This window comes from Schistocerca piceifrons, chromosome 1, assembly GCF_021461385.2.
Source record: "Schistocerca piceifrons isolate TAMUIC-IGC-003096 chromosome 1, iqSchPice1.1, whole genome shotgun sequence".
In the NCBI taxonomy this organism is placed as follows: domain Eukaryota; kingdom Metazoa; phylum Arthropoda; class Insecta; order Orthoptera; family Acrididae; genus Schistocerca; species Schistocerca piceifrons.
Window position 1 is genome coordinate 884,985,478 of NC_060138.1, and position 18,561 is coordinate 885,004,038.

Below are 18,561 nucleotides of genomic sequence, written 5' to 3' on the forward strand. Positions count from 1 at the left end.
CATTCATATATTTACTAGATATCAAATTACAAATGTTCTACAAGACTTTGATCATCTATACTCCGAGGATTTAATGGACTATGAGGCTGGCACTTTCTGTAGTGAACTGAGAATACCAAGATGTACGATCCATTAGTCAAGACAAGGCAAGTACATGAACAATATTTGAGGAAAGGGGAAGAAGAACATGAAGAGTAATGGAGAAAAATAAGAAAAGTAGTTCGAGCAAAAGCAGTAAGAGAACTTGAACTTTCCTTGTCATTTTCTAGTAACCCAGTAGGATATACAAGCTTATACAAGGATTTAGAAACTAACAGTCAAGAATAACTTGTTTTTATATCTTAAATAAAAGTAAATGGAACCTTAAATTTAGAAATATAAAATAATTTTGTATTACACATTGATACAAAAGTTTTATTTTCATTGTGTACACTGTATATATATTTCTATGTTTGCAAATAGGACATACCTCATTCGCTGCACATAAACATCTCTTGTCATCCATTCGCATTAAAAATACACTACTGGCCATTAAAACTGCTACACTAAGAAGAAATGCAGATGATAAAAGGGTATTCATTGGACAAATATATTATACTAGAACTGACATGTGATTACATTTTCACGCAATTTGGTTGCATAGATCCTGAGGATACAGTACCCAGAACAACCACCTCTGGCCATAATAACGTCCTTGATACACCTGGGCATTGAGTCAAACAGAGCCTGGATGGCATGTACAGGTAGCTGCTCATGCAGCTTCAACATGATACCACAGTTCATCAAGAGTACTGACTGGCGTATTGTGACGAGCCAGTTGCTCGGCCACCATTGACCAGACGTTTTCAGTTGGTGAGAGATCTGGAGAATGTGTTGGCCAGGGCAACAGTCGAACATTTTCTGTATCCAGAAAGGCCCGTACAGAACCTGCAACATGCAGTCGTGCATTATCCTGCTGAAATGTAGGGTTTCACAGGGATCGAATGAAGGGTAGAGCCATGGGTCGTAACACATCTGAAATGTAACATCCACTGTTCAAAGTGCTGTCAATGCAAACAAGAGGTGACCGAGACATGTAACCAATGGTGCCCCATACCATCACGCCGGGCAATACGCCAGTATGGCGATGACGAATACACACTTCCAATGTGCGTTCACCACGATGTCGCCAAACACAGATGCAACCATCATGATGCCATAAAAAGAACCTGGATTCATCTGAAAAAATGGCGTTTTGTCATTCATGCACCCAGGTTCGTTGTTGAGGACACGATCCCAGGCCCTCGTGTCTGTGATGCATCGTCAAGGGTAACTGCAGCCATGGTCTACAAGCTGATAGTCCATGATGCTGCAAACATTGTCGAACTGTTTGTGCAGATGGTTGTTGTCTTGCAAACGTCCCCATTTGTTGACTCTGGGATTGATACGTGGTTGCACGATCCATTACAGCCAGCCAGAGTGGCCGAGTGGTCCTAGGCGCTACAGTCTGGAACCGCGCGACCACTACAGTCACAGGTTCAAATCCTGCCTCTGGCATGGACGTGTGTGATGTCCCTGGGTTTGTTAGGTTTAAGTAGTTCTAAGTTCTAGCAGACTGATGACCTCAGAAGCTAAGTCCCATAGTGCTCAGAGACATTTTTTGATCCGTCACAGCCACGCGGATAAGATGCCTGTCACCTCGACTGCTAGTGATACAAGGACATTGGGATCCAGCACGGAATTCAATATTACCCTCCTGAACCAACCGGTTCCATATTCTGCTAACAGTCATTGGATCTTGACCAATGTGAGCAGCAATGTCACGATACGATAAACCGCAATCGTGATAGGCTAAAATCTGACCTTTACCAAACTCGGAAACGTGATGGTACGTATTCCTCCTCCTTACACAAGGCATCACAGCAACGTTTCACCAGCCAACAGTGGTCAACTATGGTTTGTGTATGAGAAATCGGATGGTAACTTTCCTTGTGTCAGCATGTTGTAGGTGTCGCCACCGGTGCCAACATTGTGTGAATGTTCTGAAAGCTAATCATTTGCATATCACAGCATCTTCTTCCTGTTGGTTAAATTTCATGTTTATAGCATGTCATCATTGTGGTGTGGCAATTTTAATGGCCAGTAGTGTAGTCAGTCACATTGTAGACACACCGTTGAAAGTTGTGTGCTGTCTGATGTAACTTTTGGTGTTTGAGAATGAAGTGCAATACGGGGTCCATTAGAAAAGGAGACAACCTTTTTTATTTTTATCTGCTGGGTATGAATCTAGCAGACTTGTATGAGCTGATCTTGAACTCTCATCTGTTGCCAAGCAGCAGTTGTGAGAGGTAGTTTTAGACTGTAAGGGAGCAACGCTACTATATCAAATTTTGCCAGAAACTGGGCAGGAGCCAAATGGCTTACAGTGATGATGCTATGGGCATCACACAGATTAAGGAATGGTTCAACCAATTTAAAGATGGCTGTACCTTGGTGGATGGTGACCCATGCTTCATTCAGTCATCAACATGCCGAAACCCAAAATGAGTAGGTCATTGGTGATACAAACCATCATACAACTATCTGAGAAATTGTGGAAGAGGTGGGGTTCAGCACTTTCTGGACACATTCCATTGTGGCTGCCATTCCATTGTGACTGGAGATTTGGCCATGAGGAGAGTGTTGGTGTGAACTGTGAATTGTGAATTGTCGTTTATTAGTCTCATAACGTGCATAATCTAAACCATTTGATTCAGGTACAGGAGACATGTCATAATTTTGGTAAATTTTTACCGTTTACATACAACACCTGATTTTAACAAATGGTACCATAACAATAATACAATATAAAAATACTCACACAATAAAAAAACTAACAATTAATTACAACAACTGATTTTAACAAATGGCATAATAATAATAATACAATTTTTTTACACCTACAATAAAAGACTAACAATTAATTTCCCCTTGCTCAAATTATCATGTCATCCTCTATGAATTCTTCTACTGAACAGTAGCATTTCTCCCACAGTATCTGCTGTAGCCTTATTTTTAGACTTTCTGGCTTCATATTAAATATATTTTTGCCCATTAGCTTGTTATATATTGTCATCCCCATGTACTATGGAGTTCGTGCATATAATTTCAAATGGTGCGTGGGTAACATAAAATTATTTTTATTTCTTGTGTTGTATGTTAGGTTAAAATGATTTTCCTCAAATAATTTTTGTCCACTGTGTACAAAGATTATAATTTCATAAATTTGTATGGAGGGAACTGTTAGGATTTGCAGGTTCCAAAATAACGGGTGACAAGATTATGTTTGTTGTGCACTACACATGTATCTTATAATTTTCATTTGCAGTTTCAGTATTCAAGATACACTCCTTGAATTTCCCCAGAAAATGATACCATACCAAATGATAGATTCAAAATAACTATGATATGCTATTTTTCATGTTCTCATGTCAGTAGAGTTTGCTAGTATTTGCATTGCAAATGCAAAGCTGCATAGTTTATTTAATAGGAACCCAATATGTGTACACCAGTTTAAGTTGTTGTCCACATTTAGTCCTAGGAATTTGACTGTGTTAACTTCTTCCATAGGATGATTGTGATGATTAATTTTAAGATCCACACATTTCAAACGTTTGGTTTCGAAATGTACCATATTGGTTTTTGCAATGTTCATTCAAGCCATGTAACTGGAACCAGTTTTCTAGAGTATCCATTGTGCTCACAATGTAGCTCTGAATTTTTTCTGCATCATCTTCAATTAAAACAGAAGTATCATCTGCAAACAGAACTGACAGGGAATTTATATTTACGGACAAGTCATTTACATTGAACAGGAACAGGATTGGCCCCAAAATGGAGCCTTGAGGCACACCTTGTGATACTGTACTCCATTTAGAATGATAATTCACTGTATTTGTTGTGACACTTACCCTTTGCTTTCTGTTGTGCAAGTATGATGTGAGCCATTTCAGAGCTTTGTCCTTAATCCCATATTTGTTTAATTTGTAGATAAGCAAGTCATGGTTCACCGAGTCAAATGCTTTTGAAAAATCGCAGAAGATACCTGCGACTTTACTCCCCGGATCCATTGATTTACATATCTTCTCAATAAAGTTATTTACTGGATCCAGTGTGTTTTTTCCTTGTTGGAACCCAAATTGGTTACTTACAATAATATCATTTTTTACGATAAAATTTTTGATCTGATTTGCAGCTACTTTCTCTAACACTTTTGACAGGTTTGGGAGAATATAAATAGGGTGATAGTTTCCCATATCTTCCCTCAACCCTTTCTTGAACAGAGGTCTCACTTTGGCATATTTTAACACATCAGGAAAGCACCCCTGTTCAAAAGATTGGTTGATTATTTTAGCTAGTGGGGGTGTTATTATGTCATATACTGCTTTAATCACTTTACTTGGTGTCCCATCCCATCCAGCAGAACTTTTATTTTTTAATGACAATATAACATTTTTCACATCCTTTATTGTGACTTTTTTTAAATCTGTGAGATAGTCAGCTTCTTGGTTGAGTCCAAAGGGATTTACTTTACTCTGATATCCTGCTACATCAACTTCTGACTTAGCTACATTTATGAAGAATTCATTTTAAACACTCTGGTATTTGAGCTGGGTTTACAACAACATTATCATCAACTTTAATCTTAGTTATTTCATAACTGCTGACTTTAACACCTAACTCTGATTTGACAACAGATCACACTGCCTTTGTCTTACTATTATGTTGTAAAATAAACTTATTGTTTGCCATTTGTTTTGCTGCCTTTACAACTTTTTTGAATATGGCTTTATAATGTTTCACATACACAGCAAAATGTCTGTTTTGTTATATTTCAGTTCATTATGCAGTTGCCTCTTTCTGGCATTTTACTGAGAATTCTGGATCCTAGCCTATTTAAATGAATACGGTCTTTACCCAAGAATTTGTTGTTTAAGAACTTGTTCAGATTTATAAACACAGCTCCTAGATTATTATAAATTTCGTTTACATCACAGTTTATTCTGTCTATGTATTGATCACTGATGGATCATCTGTATACAATACCACTCACTACAATTCTAGATGTTTTGTAGAGATTATGGACTGATCGAATTAACTTATTGCTAAATTAACTTATTGCTAAATATAGTTAGGTTTTTTCATTGAAGTTCCTTTTCATGTGGCTTTTGTTACATGAAATTTCTTTATAGAGTTTTGGTAGTTCAATGAATAATGTGGAGTGGTCAGAGATTCCTAAATCTAATCAAAATTTGTTAACATCTTCAAACACATAATTTGTTAAAATATTATCAAAACAGGTTGCTGACTGTGCATTTATTCTATTAGGTTGCATGAAGTTTGCTTTGAAGCCAAAGTTTTTATTAATTCATTGAATTAGAACACATCATTGCTGTCAGCTATGATATTAATATTGAAATCAGCAGCTATTATAATACTTTTCCTTTTTTCTTTATTAAAATTTTCAAGAAGCACTTAAATTTGAACAGGAAAGCTTCAATTGTAGTTTTGTCTGGTACTCTGTAAATAGAAACTACTAAGACATTTAGGTCCCTTAACTCAATACAACAGCTTTCAAATATACATTCTTCATTCAAATGATTAAAATCGTTCCTTATTTCATATTTCATGTCAGAATGAGTAAGTATGCAAGAACCTCCACGTGATTTCTCTCATCTACAAAAACTGTTAGCTAATTTGAAATTTTCGATTTTATTAAGAATTTTAATATTACCATATGTAAGCAAATGTTCATTGAGACAGATAACTTTAATATTTTTAAATTCTGAAAGAATAATTTGTAAGTCGTCAAGTTTATGATTTTTGTATGAAAAGTCAGCACTGAGACCATTTATATTCAAGTGCATTATGTATGGACACTCTTTTTTATTTGTGGGTTCAGGTATAGGCTTACTCTTTCTTGGGTACTGTTTCGGTCTTGCCATTTTTGTTAGCAAACACTGTTTCCCTTCTCCATCGTTACTTACAAGTTTCTCTTATTATTCAGAATTTTACATGTATCAGCGAACATTTTACTGAGAATTCTGGACCCTAGCCTATTTAAATGAAGACCATCTTTACCCAAGCATTTATTGTTTAAGAACTTGTTCAGATTTATAAACACAGCTCCTAGATTATTACAAATTTCGTTTACATCACAGTTTATTCTGTCTATGTATTGATCACTGATGGATCATCTGTATACAATACCACTCACTACAATTCTAGATGTTTTGTAGAGATTACGGGCTGATCGAATTAAGTTTTTTGTTTCACTTACAATTTCCTCTTGGGTGTCGCTTCTAAGAGAATTTGTACCTACGTGAATGAAGACTCCTTTATAATTCTTCTGAGAAGCCTCTGCTGCACCATTCTGTGACCTATGTATGCTGCTGAAGTGTTTGTTCAACTGGTAAGTCTTGATTCCTGGGCCAACGTCTACTTTGCATTCATTTTTGAGCAGAGAATCACCATTAACAAGGAAGTCATTTGTTTCATTTTGTTTTTTGTTACTCAGGTGCTTTGAATTCTTTTTACTGTATGTTACACTTGTCCACTTATATTTGTTTTCGGTTTTTAAGACTTTTGCGTGAGTTTCTTCTGTAGATGCAGCAGAATCATCATTGAAGTGATGTTATGCTGAAGCTGGTAATAGTACAGCAAAAATTAACTTACTGTTGAAGTCTCACATGACATGCTGGCGTCCACAAACATTGACTACAACATCACATACATCATAATAACTGGTGCCAACTCCTGAGTGGCATGGGTACATCCTGGAAAGCAAATCCTAGTCATCAAAGAGGAAATACTCCTCGTCACCTAGACCAAAGAAGACTTGCCACGTGAATTGTAATGTCAGAGTGAAGTTGACTGCTTTCTTTGACTCCCAATTTGTGGCACACCATGAGTACATATCACAGAATCAAACAACCATGAGTACGCTCCACAGGATCAAACAATCACCATAGAGTACTACAGGGTGGTCCTGTATGCAGAAAATTGGTGCCTCAATCACTACTATACTTCAGCACATTCCTTAGACTTGATCAAACTTTTATGATGAAAACCCAGGTTCCTGTAATTCAACAGGTATGTTACTATCTTGCTACAGCCTTCTGTGACATCTGGCTGTTCCCCAAACTCAAGAGGCCATTGAAAGCAAAATGATTTCCAATAAGACAGGACATTATGGTAGAAATGACAGATGAGTTAACCTCCATTGCAAAAGAGACTTTTTTGATGTGTTCCAAATAATGGCAGCACCATTGGGAGAAGTATGTGGAGTCCCAAAGGAACTACTTTAAGGGTGATTAGGAGTACAACACTCCAGCTAAGATTTTAGCCCCAGCCAAAGGTGGGATACTTTCATAATAGACCTTTGTAAACTTCATGGATATAACTGTGGCTCTCAATGCAAAACATCATCATAAACAAAAAAGTCAAGAGTAAAAAGCCTGTTTCAGACCACAATAATGATAAGTTACAATGTAACATTACAGTCCCTAGATGAACATCCCCAATGAAAGTTAAGTATTCCAGAACATTATATAAAACTTGTTCAGGGATTTTTAATTAACGTCCATCATTATCCAATATATTTTCACTATAATTGCAGACGAACATTCTATCTGATTATTGATTCTGATATGCTGAGAGGAAGTTATATTTGGGTGCTGCAGCCCGAATCTGAAATATTAGTTATAATTGTATTATTCAGCAGCATATATATCATTCTCAATGTAAACAAAACAGTGGAAGATTGTAATCTTACCCCCCTCCCCCCCCCATGCATCAACATTAAACTTCTCTTGTCACTAAAAGTTTCAAAAGCTTCAAGAGGCATAAAATATACAAAAGAAAAACTTTTTACTTATCTTCATTTTTTCTTCTTGTTCTTGGCTCCAGTTCTTGAGTCTAGGGGTATATTCATATGGTGAAATTTTGACTTTCTGTGTTCCAGAATTCTAAATAACTGATGAAGTACTATCTGTTGCTATGATATTCTTTTATTTTATCCCATTCTTCTATATCACACCGACTTCACAATTTCCATTTTCATACAACCATCAGTTACCTTGTTGTAGACAAAATATAAAAAACACACGCTCTTCCATCAGAGGCATGCCCACAACAACTTACATTCTGTGGTACTCACAAAGAGTTTACAAAGCAACAGATTTTACAAACTTTCTTGACAAAAGAAAAATCATCAGCAAGATATAACATTGTTTTATAAATGAATCCAGTTATAAATTTAATAATTAGCATTAAATTGTACAATTAATGGTTTGAATTTTAAGTATCTCAGAAATTTCATAATTTCAAATATTTCTAAAAGAAGAGTGATTTTAATCGTACGTAGAGTATACTAACAAATTAATTTCTTTTTATACATTTTAGTCTGAAACGTCATCCACAATACTGAAATTCTTTCAGTGAAACAGCAGAGAATGTTCACCTATAGAAGAGTAGACAGTATACATGTTATCAGTTATTTCTACAGAAAAAATCCAGTGCTAGGAGAGGGTGTCCCACTAAAAGGTGGCTACAGAGGAATGATCTTCATGGGACCTGAAAAATTCAGTAAAAAATGGGAAGGAACAGGGTCACATTGTTGAAAACAACTGGTGAAATGGGCTTCAGACAGAAAGATGTTGTGAATTTAAACTTTTATTCTCAAATTTTTTCAGATTTTATTTGGAAACGTTATCACAATCAGATATGAGGTGGAAGAAACTCTCAATGATGGTATGGTATTATTTTGGATGGTGGATAATCTGGAATAAGGAACGAATCTAAATCTAGCAAAAGGCTTTAAAGTAATAACAGATAGTTTAAACAGATGAAGTTAAACAGAAAACATTAAAAATTAGTTTTGAAATCAACAATGAAATTTAATGTTGAGTAGCTGGATGTGAAACTTAACAAAAACAGCGATAAATTAAGTAGTGAACAGTTGCAATCTGAAGTTCAGTATTCAAAGTGCAATATAAAATGAGCACCTAGAATTAATGATAATTGACTGAAACCCTTAGCTGCTGACAAGTGTTCATATACTTCAATGGGGACAGCCGAAAATGTGCGCCCCAACCGGGACTCGAACCCAGGATCCCCTCCTTACATGGCAGACACTCTATCCATCTGAGCCAATGAGGACACAAGATGAATAGTGTAAGTGCAGGGACTTATCCCTTGCACACTTCCTGTGAGCAGGGCCGGCCCAAGTGCCACCCCATGTGAGCTGCTAAATTGTCCCCCCCCCCCTTTTTTTTCTTTCTTTTTTTCTTTCTTTTTTTCACGTTTGTGGAATTTTAGGTTTTACTTTTCAGATCTACCTAGGTTTCGACCACTGAGTGGCCAGTCTCAAAGCTTTTAATATGTGCTTACATCTAGACCGTCATGTTGACAGTTACGTTCAGCATGACGGTATAGATGTAAACATAACTCAAAGCATTGAGAATAGCCACACTGTGCCCAAAATCTATGTAGATCTGGAAAATAAAAACAAAAATTGCAACTGATTGGTGACATTCTCTACAGATTAGTACAAAACCGTTGCCGGGCACCAGCTGAAAAATGGAGTCAAACCAGATTGGAGCAATCTAGCTAATTTTAATAAGCCTTGTGGATTTTCAAAAATGTTCAAATATGTGTGAAATCTTATGGGTCTTAACTGCCATGATCATCAGTCCTTAAGCTGACACACTACTTAACCTAAATTATCCTAAGGACAAACACACACATCAGTGCCCGAGGGAAGACTCGAACCTCTGCCGGGACCAGCCGCACAGTCCATGACTGCAGCACCTTAGACCACTCAGCTAATCCCTTGTGGCATGAACTTACAGTTAACATAAATAAACATTTTCAATGGTTGTGAACAGATAATGTATTCAACATAAAACAAAATATATTTACAATAACGATGATTTGGTTTGAACAATAATATTACAATAACTATTTAATGTTGAACAAAATAAGAAACAACACAGTAGATAACCAAGACACTGATCATAATATAAAAATTTAAAAAAATACTAGATAAATCGAACCTTCCTGTCTTTTGCTTGTGCAAACTCTTTCACATGATCTGTGTAATTTAAGTCCTCTGCAAGCTTGTGCTCAATCAATATTGTTGGAAGATCATTCAAATGAGTTTGTCTCATCGTTGATCAGAGGAACCGGTATGTATTTATCAATTTCAGTTTTGAGAAACTCCTCTCTCTACTTGCAGCTGTCACAGTGAGTGTTAGGAGAATTCTCAGAGCAGTGTTAACATTAGGGCAAAAATTATGTCTTCCCATAGACTTCAGAGTCTCTTTTGGACATATTCTAGGTTTCAATGCTGTTGAAAGCACTTTTAGTTCTTCCCTCAACTCCAGTGCATTAATGTTGCTTGACTCATGATCTTGAAAAATTGCTGAGAGGTTTCTACACTTTGTGTCAAGGCTGTCAGGAGGTGCATTCTTCAGCTTGCCAATGTCATAGATAAAATCAAAATAGCAATGAGATTTCAGTTGATTGAATCTCTCATCCAAATATGTGGTTACTATATCTAAAATATAATAGTAGAATTCAATCTTGTAATGTTTTGTTGGGTCATCTATTGTCTCATCCCTTCCTTCATAGGTAAAGAGTATTGGCTTCTTACTCCATTGTGAGGAAACATCCGTGTTAACGTTAGATCTTCTCACTCTAATTCTGTAGCTGATTCTTTGGAATCCGTCAAAGAGACACAAACTTTTCTTCCGTTCTGCAGGTCTCAAAATATGCTTTCATTTTTTCAATCATTTCCTCGGCCTCATAAACATTTATGTCGATGGTCTGGAGGGTCTTACTGACAACGCAGATTTGAAGCAGAACGTCATACCAGATTACCAGAGAAGAGAGAAAGGTCTAATTTTTTATTTGATTCGCAAGTGACACTGCTTCATGAGTGGTCATGCCATCGAATTCTTCTGATATCTGAACCAGTGCATCATAAACTCCTCCAATCTGAAACCTCTGGGGAATAAGTGCATCGATGCGACTTTCCGACCTAGTATCGCTCAGTGGCTTCAGCGACAGGTTAGGCAGATACTTCAAGACATCCCAACATAGAACCGAGAAGGAGAAGTCATTCAAGCTTTTCACTGTTGGAAACATGGAAACAGCATATTTAGAAGAAATAGCAGCAAGGATTCAATGAGTGACTGCTACATGGTATGTAAAATTCTCTCTTGTTCATATCTTAAATTCTTTTCTGGAGACGAGACTTCTTTCCTTTCATGTTTGCTCCAATGCCATATCCTTACCCTCTCATATTACACAATAGGATTTTTTTATCTTCCAAGAACTTGAGTATGACCTGTGTCAAAGTGGAGCTTGAAGAATCAGGCACTGGAAGAAATCCCAGGAAATGCTCCCGAATTCAGACATTGTATACCCCGTCGAGTCTTGTCTCCTGAACAAAACATACCACAACTGTCGTCTGCTCAAATTTTGAAATATCTGGTGTGCAATCCAGAATTATACTGTAATACTTTGCAGATTTCATCATTAATAGAATGTTGTTGGTTATAGATGATCCAATAAGATGAGTTATTTCATTCTGTGATTCTTTCTCAAGATAATGATGACCCTTGTTCTCATCTTGCTTTGTTCCGTGCAGGTGCTCCATCATCACAGAGTCAAACTTTCCGAATAATTCAACAAGTTTCAAGAAGTTTCTGTTGTCAGACTGAAACAGTGTACCTATACTTCCTCTCAAAGGCATAGGATATGCATTATTGCTATTAAGCACTCAAGAACATTTTTTCAATGTTCGCCTTCAGTATTCAGAAGCCTTTGATGATGGATGTCGACATTTTGTGACTTTTCCAGTCCCTCAGGAAACATGATCCACTCTTTATGTGAATTCAAATGCTTGGTAGACTTCCCGTGGCTTTTGAGATATGAAGCAAGGTGCTGTCAGTCGCTTATACTGTTCTTTGCAATTTTTAGTGTAGAGGACGAAAAAAGTTTGCAACAAAAGCAGAACACAGCATCCTTGCTCTTTGAGTACACCAACCAATGTCTATCTGCTTCTTCTAAATAGCTGTAGTGCACAGGGCTGAAACGACAGTTGTCCGCATTTTTAGGACATTCTTCAGCTTCCTTAATGCCCTCAGGAGGACCTCCCATGACCAAATTCATTCGAATACAGTCGGTAATAATTTCCAACCATCTTCCAGGATCTGAGTCAATTGTGTCTTCCAGTTTAGGCTCACCTTCAATCTCTTCTCTGGTGGTGAGTACCTTGGCTGATGTTCCTCCGTTATTTTTTTAATCGGGTCGCCTAATTTCAGTTCTGCCTGAAGTTTCAATCTCGGAGCTTTCGTCGCAAAGCAGGTCTTGAGTCCAGACGAGGTCTGTTGAACATGAGGATGGCCCACTGTTAGCATTGCTATGGTATGCGATGGTCACAGTACTGTGTTTGTCAACTTTCTGGTCATGTCCTGAAGATAAAGATGTAGCTGCAGTGGCTCCACTAGTTTCTGTACTTTCAGGATCTATTTTTCCAACTAGGTCGTTCTCTCTTTGGCTTGAAATATCATTGTAGTGCTTCCTTTTGCTTCTTATTGTCATCTTGCTTTGGTGCCCTTCTTTTCCTATAGTCACTGCCAGGCAGTCTTTTTCTACTGTCAGACATGTTTCGATCCAGCCTGTAAAGAATGATTGCGTGGAACTAACTGTTGATGGCAGTGCACTAACTTTATTTGCAACACACTTCACAGACAGTTTCCTGATATTCCACTGCACGTAAACAAAAAATTATATTACTGTAGGATACACTGTTCAGGAGATGAAGTCCTAGGAATTAAGCCACGTGAAATTGAATTTCAGGCCGAATTTCACTACAGACGTAGGTGAAACGGTCAAAGAGTGAGGCGGAAGACAATGGAGAGATGAAATGAAATATTTGTTGGTGCAGGTAAATCAAGTAAGGAGTTGTTAGGAGATGGAGTAACATAACAATGCAATAAATACACACTCGGGCGTTGACGGGTACTAATGCTAGTCAAAATATATTAACTCACTGCTCTGCGGTTGTTCTTTTCAAAGAACTGGCACTCGACATCTGTGGTAATTTCCATAGGTCATTTTTTTCATGTCTGATTATGGAATAAGGGGTAACAAATTAGTCATTGCCATATCACTTCACTTTTCTACACTTTATTTTCATTCTAGCTATTGGGACTACGCGTGCTTATGTGCTGAATTGCCAATTTTTCAAGTAACAGATCATAAGAAAAATAAAGTTTCCTATTCTGCAATCTTGAAGGAGAAAAACTCTAACTTATGAGTAATGTGCATGCACAATACTAATTGTACATTATATGAAAAGCACTTACACACCAAGTTGCAAGAAATTCGGATACACTAATTCTTCTGTTCTTACGAAACGCAATAAAAGTGCTTCTGACCAATCTTGACACCCTCAGCTACCAAAACAAATTCTGTAGTTTTCACTATAGAGAACACAACAATACCTACTGCCTGGGAAGGCGAAGTGGTGATGCAGCATTACCAGGAACTAGGTCAAGTGACGAGGTACAGTGAGGCTACAGTTAAACTAGCGCCCAAGAAAAAGAAGAAGCAAGAAGCTCACAATAAGTAGGTGACCAATGATATGGATAAATGCATTACCAAGCAGCAATTTCTATGGCGTTACGGACAATAGAAAGAAATACGATCTTTGCGAAAACTGGACAACTTTTGTCAAACAGAAATGACCCTCAAAGCTAGCAAGGAAACCCTTAGAAGCAATGTTCTGTCTATGGATTTTTGTTTCAGAAGGTGTCAAAATTAATGTTTTGTTTTGTGCAGACAAGAGGGCATTGTTGCTGAAAGACCATACCTTCTCAGGTTTTCATCAGAATAAAATCGACCAGTAGTTTACTAAGATGAAACATGGATTCACACGCATTATACAGTAAATAAATGTTGGCAAAGTGATAGTATGCGAGTAGTATTGTCATACAAAAGTGCCGGTCAGAGTTTAATTGTTGTTCCTGCAGGTGAAGACAGTCAGACGCTTTGGTTTTTGAGCCATGAAACAAGTATCACTCAGAATCGGATAGCAAAAATTTTCAAAAATATGTCAAAACCTATCTTATGCCAGGCTTATTAGCAATGTCTTTATCCCTTGTAATTACTCACAGTGTATTTACCCATTCGAAATACTTCTAGCCATTGTAGGTGTTGGACATGTTTGACTGTAGTAATAGTGAACCATTTTTTTCCGTAATGCGGGAAGAATAAAACACTCGGAAACTGCCATTGAAGGGATTAGCAAAATTACTTCAGGCTTAACATGTAACCGCAGTATCGAACATTGCATTCGAATTTCCAAATTAGATTTCATCTTCTGCAAAATTAGTTGTGAGTAAACACACGGTGCGTAACAGGCTGGCAGTGCTCCACTCATAAGAATACTGGCGTGTACGCGAGACTGTTTCCCCCTCTCTGTTCCTGCAGCATAAACGGTGCTGCCACAGGGGTGAGGAAGAAATTAGTCCTCCTCGCTCCCCTTGTTCAACAGGGGCGGCCGGCAGATAGTCGAGGTGCCATGCCACAATTCCGGAAGCCGCTTCCTCCGAGGTTTGGTCTCGAATCCCCTCAGATTTGCCACCCCTCGGAAAGTGCCACACCGTGTGGCTGCATGTTTCACACATGCCTTGGGCCAGCTCTTCATGTGAGACCCATATTCTGAGCTGTCCACAATCTACATACATAATGTTTCTAATAGATATTTCCCAATCAACTCATTAGTCACGCCAACTAAGGTGACGATTCCCGTAAGAGTTCGGGCAACCTGGGCGCATTCGCACAGACGAAGGTCAATGGCTGGATAGCCTATAACTATATATGAAGACAGTAACTGTTCCTGAAAGAACAGATACCATTGATGACTGTGCAGCTTCTCTAGAATAAATGATAATTAATTGAAACCCTCAGCTGCCAACAGGTGTTGTTGATATACTTCGATGGGGACAGCTGAAAATGTGTGCCCTGACCGGGACTCAACAGTTGGGAATGTGGGCCTCATGGGTAGTGTGCAAGGGATAAGTCCCTGTAGTCATGCTATCCATCTGTGTCCTCAGTGGCTCAGATGGATAGAGCATCTGCCATGTAAGGAGGAGATCCCGGGTTTGAGTCCCGGTCGGGGCACACATTTTCAGCTGTCCCCATCGAAGTATATCAACAACATCTGTCGGCAGCTGAGGGTTTCAATTAATTATGATTTATACTAGAGAAGCTGCATGGTCATCAATGGTATCTGTTCTTTCATGAACAGTTACAATCTTGATAACTAGAATCAAGTTTATTACAAAAAACTAGTCAACACTCAGATGCAAAAGTAATGAAATGTTTACAGCTGAAGTTAGCAAAAGACAGAAAACAATTTTGGACACTGAACAAAGGAAACATCAACAACATATTGCCAAGGTTAGAAAATTAGCTTGAAGTCAACACTGAAATGATTGCAGAATTTAGTACATGTGTGGTAAATGAATTCAATCATTTGGGACTTATAGTGTTTTTAGAGGGGAAAGATGGTTATGTGGAAGATAGTTATTTGATTTAAGTATGGATCAAAACATTTTTTGGCAGACAGCATGACAAATACTGAACAGTGATAGTCCATTTAACCTAAATAAAAATGATTCTGAGAAGCTATCTAGAACATAGACTTGCCTATTGTATAAAATGACAAACCGTTAGGAGAGATTTACAAGAATGCTAAGAAGAAAATTTTTATACAAAAATTTGAGGATTTACGGATCTGTGCATTCAAATTATTTGTGGTGAAGGTAATGATAGTTTCATGATCTTGACTAGATTATGTAGCAACATATTACTGAATAACTCTGTTGCCAAGAATTTCTGTTTTGACAGAGCTTTGAAGAGGTGGGAGACTTTAATGTGGTGTGACTTGTGTAAAGACAAAGCTGAAAGTGAGGTACTTATTTGGACATTTATTAAGGAGAAATCTTTTTGTCCAACAGTGGTGTATGATGGTGGAAATTTACATACCAGGGAATGAAAACAAACTTTAGTGGCCAGAAAGGTGACAGTTGCTCAAGCAGTGGTTATAGAAAATGGTGATGAAGGTCAAGAACCCTAACATTTAAGTTCACATGACTTACGAAAATTTGTTTGTGGCATGAGCATCAAAAAATCAGGGCCCCAGCAAATGCAGCATTACTTCAGAAACTTTAATTCTTTCATTCTGCATGTTTTCTCCTACTTATCTGTTCAACTCTACGTGTTATCTTCTTCTGTCAATCACTTTTCTGTCCAGTAGTTAAGAAAGATTGCTACTAGAGTTTTAGAATGATTAGAGCTAATATGCAACTTCAGAGTAAGACATGAAGGTTCTTTACATTTTTGTATGGTTAATGACTAATTTACTGGTAATTTTGGAAAGGAACTTGACTCTAATTGTGTATATCTGATATTGCTGCATAATGTAAGAATTTTTATGTATTTTCATATTTCGTTGAATCTGAAGTCAAGAACTTTCAAATGATGAAATATTTGTCTTATCTGAAAATTATTATATTGTACTGATGCTCAAGAATATTTATGTTGTTTTAAAAAAGTGTAACCAGTTTTGAGAAAATGTTGCATTCACTCAAAAGAATTTGTTATTTGCTTGCAAGAAGAGTTGGTACTTTGTACTTCTGAAACTGGTTTGGTGCATGGATGCAAATGTATATAAAGTTTGGTCATGATTAGGCTATTATATACTTTTCATAAAATTTGTTTCGTTACTGAATTATTTGCTAAAAGATAGGAAGTACACTTTTACATACTTGACTGTAACATTGTGGGTACAGTCAGCTGAAAATTTGGTTGTGGAAACATCTGAATCATTAGGAAGAATCCTTGTTGAAAATTTATATATCTGAGAAATATTTTTGTAAATTGTGTCAGTTCAGTTACATATTTTTTGGCAATTTGAGATGAATGCTTATTAAAGGGAAGAATGTTTTTGTCAGAAAACATCTGTAAAGAAACAGTGGAAAGCTATATGTTATGTTAGCACTTACATGAAGAAAGGCTGAAATGGTAATGAAGAGTAAGTCCACATGTTTTGAAATAGCTGCTGTAGGATCAAGAATGCAATATGGAAACTATTATCACAGTACTTTTGCAACTAATGTATCACTGTGAACTTTATGCAGTTTTGTGGATGTATTATGCATTTTTCATCAATATATACAATGAATTTTGAGGTAATGGGCTGTAATGATGATTTTTATGCAGTTAATGAAGATGACTGTACAGCTAAAGTGATAATGAGTTGGGAATATCTTGTGATTTGAGTTATAGTGTTTTGTGTTCATTGTGTCAGCTTGATGTATATTTTGAACAAACTGTACACTGAGATGATAAAAGTTATGGGATAACAATATGCACGCGAACAGTTGGCAGTAGTGTCATGTAAACAAGATATAAAAGAGCAGTGCATTGGTAGAGCTGTTATTTGTACTCATGTGAGTGATGTGGAAAGGTGTCTCACATGTTTACCATGCATGACAGGAATTAACAGACTTTGAATGCAGAATGATAGGGAATTCAATATTTTGTGATCTACCATATGTGACTGTGGATGATATCATCTTTGCACAGACATATGTGACCAACTATGCCATGGCTGGCTGCTTTTCACAGGGCATTGCTTCACAATTTTGCATTGCATTAGTGGAGAAGGCATGGCATAGCTGTCTGTGTCATATCTTAATACAACTGATGCTGAGCTAGGTGAGGAGCGAAACTGTGTAGTTGGCCATATCATTACAGTTGGTCCACATTGGAGAGGGTGGGGAGGCAGGGAGCTGGGCTGTGTGTGGCAATGAGGTCATAGCTGTAATCGTATAACACTCCATTATTGCATGTTGAACTGGAAGTTCTAGCCTTAGTCATCATGATAAGGGTTCCATCAGTGAAAAGCCAAATTGTAACCACCTATGGATTGATGACCTATGGGAGTTTGTTTGTAGTTGTGAGTGAATTGTCTAGGAGAGATCCTTCATCAGCTTACCAATCCCTATAGTGTTCTTGGATGCTGAGGTAGTCATTGAATAGTTTCACTGACATGTCCAGTTGAAATAGCTCTGTACTGAGACATTGTTCCCTTCTGATGTATCTGAAGTACTGACACTGTCTCAGGTTGTGTGCAAATTGGTGTAGATGAATCAGTACAACTGCTGAGAGTTTTCCTCAGAGTAGAATATCAAAGGTATTATGGCCTCATTTTATCAATCTGTGGAGGCCAGAATAAGGTGGTTGTAAGATAGGACAGTCTGTGCCATCTATCAGTATCACATACTTGCAGTCTATTCAGGATTGATGCATGAAGATGTGTAGAGCCCATGTACCTGTGGAGATGCTGCTTCACATTGAGAATGAACGTAGGAAGTTCCTTGTCCATTGGATGTTGTGTTGCTGATATGAACACCATCACAAATGAGGGAAGTTAACCATATAGAATTTCCTCTCTGGAGGTGC

At 37.4% G+C, this 18,561-nt stretch overlaps 1 protein-coding gene across 1 annotated transcript; it reads right to left on the reverse strand.

The window, feature by feature from the left end:
* Positions 1 to 10,193: 10,193 nt before the first annotated feature.
* On the reverse strand, positions 10,194 to 12,183 carry LOC124776295. Its single transcript, XM_047251215.1, has 5 exons — positions 12,071 to 12,183; positions 11,480 to 11,792; positions 11,329 to 11,368; positions 10,968 to 11,153; positions 10,194 to 10,774 (listed from the first exon to the last, which is right to left on the reverse strand). The coding sequence occupies exons 1-5, from the start codon at positions 12,181 to 12,183 to the stop codon at positions 10,194 to 10,196; spliced, it is 1,233 nt and encodes a 410-aa protein (XP_047107171.1).
* Positions 12,184 to 18,561: the final 6,378 nt, after the last annotated feature.

Coding starts and splice junctions, on each gene's coding strand:
- LOC124776295 (XM_047251215.1), bottom strand. CDS start 12,183: ATGGGAGGTCCTCCTGAGGGCATTAAGGAAGCTGAAGAATGTCCTAAA. Junction 11,154..11,328: donor AGATAAAAAAATCCTATTGT/GTAATATGAGAG, acceptor TGTTTCCAACAG/TGAAAAGCTTGAATGACTTC. Junction 10,775..10,967: donor GATATCAGAAGAATTCGATG/GCATGACCACTC, acceptor TGAGACCTGCAG/AACGGAAGAAAAGTTTGTGT.